The 5,757-nt window shown below is 49.9% G+C and overlaps 1 protein-coding gene across 1 annotated transcript; it reads left to right on the top strand.

The window, feature by feature from the left end:
* Window positions 1-852: 852 nt before the first annotated feature.
* Window positions 853-5,543, top strand: BAMBI (BMP and activin membrane bound inhibitor). The gene is made up of 3 exons (XM_085050438.1): window positions 853-1,182; window positions 4,009-4,299; window positions 4,742-5,543. Exons 1-3 carry the CDS (start codon window positions 1,107-1,109, stop codon window positions 5,158-5,160), a joined length of 786 nt encoding a protein of 261 aa, XP_084906564.1. The 5' UTR covers window positions 853-1,106; the 3' UTR covers window positions 5,161-5,543.
* Window positions 5,544-5,757: the final 214 nt, after the last annotated feature.

The raw sequence follows: 5,757 nt of genomic DNA, 5'->3' as shown, positions 1-5,757 counted from the left end.
TCTGTCCCACCGGCCTGCCCTTGCTGCGTGGATGTGAGAGCAGCGGGTGAGACCCTGCGGGGCTGAGAGCGAGGCGCAGGAGCCCCGAGCCGCAGGACGGACCCGGGCCGGGATGGACACCCAGCCGCACCGCGCTTCCAGCCCACGGCTGGCGGCTCCGCGCCGCGCCAGCCCAAGCGGGGGATACCCACGACCTTGGGGAAAAGCCCCGGCTGCAGTGACACTGCCGCTGTTCCCGCTCGGGCAGCATTTCTGCAGCCTCTGCAGCGCTGCGGGTCGGGAGCAGCCGGGCAGGGGCCGCGCTGGGACAGCGGGCGGGAGGGCTCGGACACCGCCTCGCTCCGCTCCGGCGCTGCCCGTCACCGCCACCAGGGCTGAGGGCTGCTCGTCCGTCCCTCCATCCATCCACCCATCCATCCATCCACTGATAGCCGCTCCGCCGAACTCGCAGTCAGGGCATGATGTGTTTCAGTCGAACCCCGCGCTGCTGCCTCCGCGGGGAATATCTCGGGGATATCTCTGCCCTCGGAGATTCCCGCAGCTCGAGGTCGCTCGGCGCCGGCAGCACTGTCTGGGCAGCACTCCGGGGCAGGCGGGCCCGGCACGGGGCACTCAGCACTCGGCGCCCATCGCCCCTGGCCGAGCCCAGCACGCTGCCGGCCCGCCCGGCGCCGCCGCCACCGCCCGGGGGCGCCGCGGGTGGAGCTCAGGTGGCGCGGCGGGCCGGAGGGGGCTGGCCCCGCCCACCCGCGGCGGGCGCAGCCAATGGCGAGGCGGGGGCGGGGCGGGGCCGGGCGGAGCGGCCCAGCCCGCGCCCGGCGCCGGCAGTATTTACGGGGCGGGCGGCGCCGCCGCCGTGTCAGTGAGGCAGGGCCAGCCGGGCACCGGACTGTGCTGCCGCCGCTCCTGGCGCTGCTCCTGCGGCTCGGCGGGGCGGCGAGGGAAAGGCAGAGAGCTGCGGCCGTCCCCCCGGCTCGCCGCAGCGGTGGCCGCACCACGGCTCTGCCCGTAGGCGAGCGGCTCTCCGGCGGGACAGGGGCGGGCAGGCGGGCGACGGCGGCTCGGCCGTGCCTGCGCTGCGGGCTGTGGCGAGCGGCGCCGGGTAAATGGATCGCCATTCCAGCTACATCTTCATCTGGCTGCAACTGGAGCTGTGCGCCATGGCCGTCCTGCTCACCAGAGGTGAGGGGCCGCGGCGGGGCACCGGGGCGCCTGCGGAGCTGGCGGTGTGCGGGGGCCGCGGCGAAGGGAGCGGGGTGTCCGGGGCTGCCGGCCCGGCGCGGCTCGGGGCTGCTCGCCGAGCGCTGTTGGCGGCGGGGCTGCCGCTCTGTGCCTGCCGCCCCCCGTCCCTCTCCTCCCACCTGGCCCCGGTGGCGGGCGGTCACGGTCCCGCGGTGTCCCGGTGTGGCGGCCTTGCCCGGCGCTGTGCTCGCCCGCGGGGGCAGCGGGCAGGGGGCTCAGGGGGCTCGGGGGGCTGCGGGCTGTGCTGTGGCCGCCCGGGGCGCGCCCTCCCGGGGCACAGGCGACCCGCTGGCTGCCGCTAATCGTCGTGCTCCGGGGAGGAGGGGGAGAGGATAAGTTAGCGTGGTGGTGATGTGCGACGGTATTTATTTATTTTGGAAGGAAGGCTGCAATTAACCCTAAATAACAGCCTTGCAGCGTGCAGGGGGGAGCCTGCTGGCCCCATCAAAGCGGGCAGAACAGGGAGTGACTGAGTGATGTGAAGTCGCAGATACTGAAACTATGTGCCTGATAATGATATAATTAGGGGATCACAGACTTCTGGCTGCTGTTGACTTCAAAAGCTTTAAGAGAAGCCTGCAGTCTCTCCTGTAGCCATCTTGACTAAAAGCAGACATTTTTCTTTAATAGCTACATACAGTAACAAGAAAGAGGAGGGAACAGAAGGGCATTGTTCGCTGTTTCAAAATACTAAATACCCTTTCTGGCCTTTTGCATAGCACAGGAAGAAACTTTATGAATTGACAGAAATACAGTTTTAATACAGTAATACAAAGTCCATTTTGTTTCACTGAAAACATGGCTTTAATTAAAAAGCAGTTGAATTAACCTGATGACTAGCCTGTCAGATTTTGTTTATAAGATTGTCTTAGGGCAATAAAATGTAGATTTTAAAATGTGCTTGTATAAGCAGTTAAAATGAAAGTATGTGTATTGTTTCACTTCATTCCCGTACTGTACTGAGACCCATGAAAGAACTGTCAGCTCTGGTACTGTGCCATGTTTGCATCTTACTTTTAACTCCCATGCAGTCAGAAGATTATGAAAAGTATTTTTTTCAGAGAGGGTGGGGGGCAGACCTCTTATAGAATGCTCAGAAAATGAGTGAGGTTTTTTATCTGTAACATGCTGGATGACAGTGAGTGTGAATTCATGAAAAACTAGGTTAGTTGGTCTAAAAGCCCAAGGGAATTGGACTGGAGACAGTGAGACACTCCATCATTTGGCTTCTATTAAGCAGAGTTATTAAAGAGCAGCGGGAACTTCAAGGACTGGAGCCTGCAGTAGCATTTTAGGGAAAGTATTAAGGTAGCCCGACGAGGGGAAGCTTAACTTGTTTGGGATTGTTTTTAACATCTTGCAAAATAGTTTTTTTCTAGTTATAGGTGATAGGTAACACCGTAAGAAAGGATGGCAGCAGGGAAGTCTGTAGATTGAGTTGTGAAGTGCAGACTGTAGAAGAAAGACATCTGACAACCTGGTGACTTTGAAAGCCTTGGTGCTGCTATAGTGGCAAGTACAGTAGGCACACCAGAAGTAGTTTTAAGTCCATTCTTCCAAGGATGTCTCCAAAATCTGGCTTCCTTCTAAACCTTGGCTTGATGGCAGATTGAATTATGTTTGAGTTGCAACTTGCCTAGAAAGAGTAAGTTTTAGCTACAGCACAGGACATGTTTAATTCATACCAGAGCAGTTTGGAAAGCACAAAATGAAGAATTTTATGAAGAGAACTTTATCGCTTCCTTCAGAAATTTTTGAGGTTTCCTGAGATTTTTCATAGAGCCGGTAGAGGATTTTCAGTCTAAGTGTTTCCTCTTTTCGACTGCATGTTGGATTACATGTGAAACTGAGGAGAGGCAAGGGGGAGCCTTTAGCTTTGCAGTTTAACTCCATTTAAAAACTTTACATTTGAGTTGAGAGTCATTGTCTTGGTGAACAGAATAATTATAAACTGGAACTTTTATGTTTTATAATACTGATAAAAAAGTCTTTTCGCATGAATAACTATTTTAAGAATTTCTCTTTCTGGAGAAATTACAAATAGTTGCTCAGTTTCACACAGTAAAACCTTCCTGACTGAGAGACTTAGATGGTAATGGTTCTAGCTAATAGCTTTATAAGGTGTTAGTTAAACCTTTTAAATTTTGGCGCAGTATTGAGAGGTAATAAACAATTCAGCAGTTCCGATTTTTTTTCATTTATCACATAAATATTTAAACCTGGTATTTTTGTTGTGTGCTTATGCCCAGTAAAAAGAAATCTTACTTTTATAAAAATAAAATGCTGTTACTGGAGTAATGGTTAAAACATAGCTGTGACTTTCTTCTAGGACTGAAAGTGTGTTGCTTTTAGAACTGGTATTTCATTTTAAATGTGGTTAAATGCAACTGCTGACAGCAAGTGGAAGGAGCTATAAAATGGTCTTGTTAGTTATTTACCTTGGAAAAAAAAGCCACTGTGACCTTCCGCCTGCCTCAAGCCCTCCCCCAGTCCCTGTTTTAGTGAAATGCTCTTGCTTTAATTCAAAGGACTATAGTACTAGTCATTAAAGCAAGTGCCCCAAGGCATTTATAGGGATTAGGGTTACAACGAGGTAGGCACTGTACAGTGATGGGAAGGAAACAGCTCCAGCTCTTGTGGATCTACAGTCTAGAGAAGTACCCCAAAACTGGCACCGAGTTTGTGTGATGCTTCTGGCTAGTAAGGATATATAGTAAGGTGTCCTTAGAGGACCAAATTCTTACCTTTCTTGCACCATTTTTTTAGGTGAAATCAGATGCTACTGTGATGCTGCACACTGTGTTGCAACTGGCTATATGTGCAAATCTGAGCTTAGCGCCTGCTTCTCCAGACTGCTGGATCCTCAGAATACACATTCCCCACTTACTCATGGCTGCTTGGACTCTATTGCAAGCACAGTGGAGATCTGCCAAGCCAAACAAGCACAAAACCACTCTGGCACCACCACCATGTCCACGTTGGAATGCTGTCATGAAGATATGTGCAATTACAGAGGACTACATGATGTTTTGTCTCCTTCCAGGGGTGATGCTTCAGGTAGGGCAATAAAGCTTCAGTCAAATTCCTGTTCTGGCCATCAGGCCTTGTGCATCTACTGTTGTTGATTTAGTTGTTAATGTAAGCAGAGACACCAGAGGGGGAAGAGGGTGGCTGGATGCAGGGGAACATCTCAGCCAATTAACTTTTTTGTCTGCATTAATATTTGAAGTCTCTCTTGCCATCTTGACATTGCTTCTGAGAATCAGTGGCAGTGGTATTCCTGCAGTTAAACTGGCTGTTGGGTTAAGAAATTCCATGTTATAAGTGGACTTAGAAACTCATCTTTTTCTTTACAGGGGTATTTTCTGTAGATGCTGCAGAGTGTAGCAGTTGCTCCTTAAACATGTCAGTGTGGGATTTAAGGGAGTTGCTTCTGTGTAAATCAGTGTATTTATAAATCCTGAAATTGAAATAAGCCTCACATCTTTCCCTTTTGCAGGACAAGGGAGCAGATACCAACATGACAGCAGCAGGAATCTCATCACCAAGGTGCAGGAACTGACTTCTTCGAAGGAGTTATGGTTCAGGGCAGCTGTAATTGCTGTTCCTATAGCTGGTGGGCTAATCTTGGTGCTCCTTATCATGCTGGCCTTGAGGATGCTCAGGAGTGAAAACAAGAGACTGCAAGATCAACGACAGCAAATGCTCTCTCGTTTGCACTATAGTTTTCATGGACATCACTCAAAAAAAGGGCAGGTGGCAAAATTGGACTTGGAATGCATGGTGCCTGTGACTGGTCACGAGAACTGCTGCATGACCTGTGATAAAATGAGACATTCAGACCTCAGCAATGATAAAATTCTTTCACTAGTCCACTGGGGAATGTACAGCGGACATGGGAAGCTGGAATTTGTATGACCAATTATTTTTTAATCTGAGCTAAACTTACTTTCTGAACTCTTGAAGGCCTTTGGGTTCTGCTGGACAGGAGCACTTTATCTTAAAACAAAAACTCTCATAAATCATCTTTGAGAAACAAAGGACCTCTGCAAACAGAATCTTGGATATTTCTTCTGAAGGATTCCAAAAGTTGTCTTATTTGCACAGAGTAAAATACACTCAAATGTGTTGTTTGCTTCAGAGTTGTGAAAGCAAAAATTAGAAGTTGTAAACACTGTCACCAGGGTTATCTGAACTGTAGGGAGCTGAGAACTGAGTTATTATAATAAACTGTATGCAAGCTCCAATGTTTCCTGACTTATTGTAAAGAATTTTTTAAAATATATATATTTTGTCTGAAACTTGCTTGTGACTTTTGTTTTAGAAAATGGGTTTTCTTGCGGGTGATTGTGGGGGGAAAAAAAAATCAAGGTGTGCATGGTAATGCCGTGCATAACAATTAGGTTCTGAAAACAGACTCTTTTTCCTACTCTGTGAAGGAAATTAGGTGGTTATTCCAGAATGAAGGTGGCAGCTTCATTGTTTTATACTTCAAGTAGCAGTGAATTCACATCC

The sequence above is a fragment of the Lichenostomus cassidix genome, chromosome 2 (genome assembly GCF_008360975.1).
Source record: "Lichenostomus cassidix isolate B80296 chromosome 2, HeHo_3.0, whole genome shotgun sequence".
Lineage (NCBI taxonomy): Eukaryota > Metazoa > Chordata > Aves > Passeriformes > Meliphagidae > Lichenostomus > Lichenostomus cassidix.
This window is presented reverse-complemented; position numbering and strand designations above follow the sequence as displayed.

Coding starts and splice junctions, on each gene's coding strand:
- BAMBI (XM_085050438.1), top strand. CDS start 1,107: ATGGATCGCCATTCCAGCTACATCTTCATCTGGCTGCAACTGGAGCTG. Junction 1,183..4,008: donor GGCCGTCCTGCTCACCAGAG/GTGAGGGGCCGC, acceptor CCATTTTTTTAG/GTGAAATCAGATGCTACTGT. Junction 4,300..4,741: donor TTCCAGGGGTGATGCTTCAG/GTAGGGCAATAA, acceptor TCCCTTTTGCAG/GACAAGGGAGCAGATACCAA.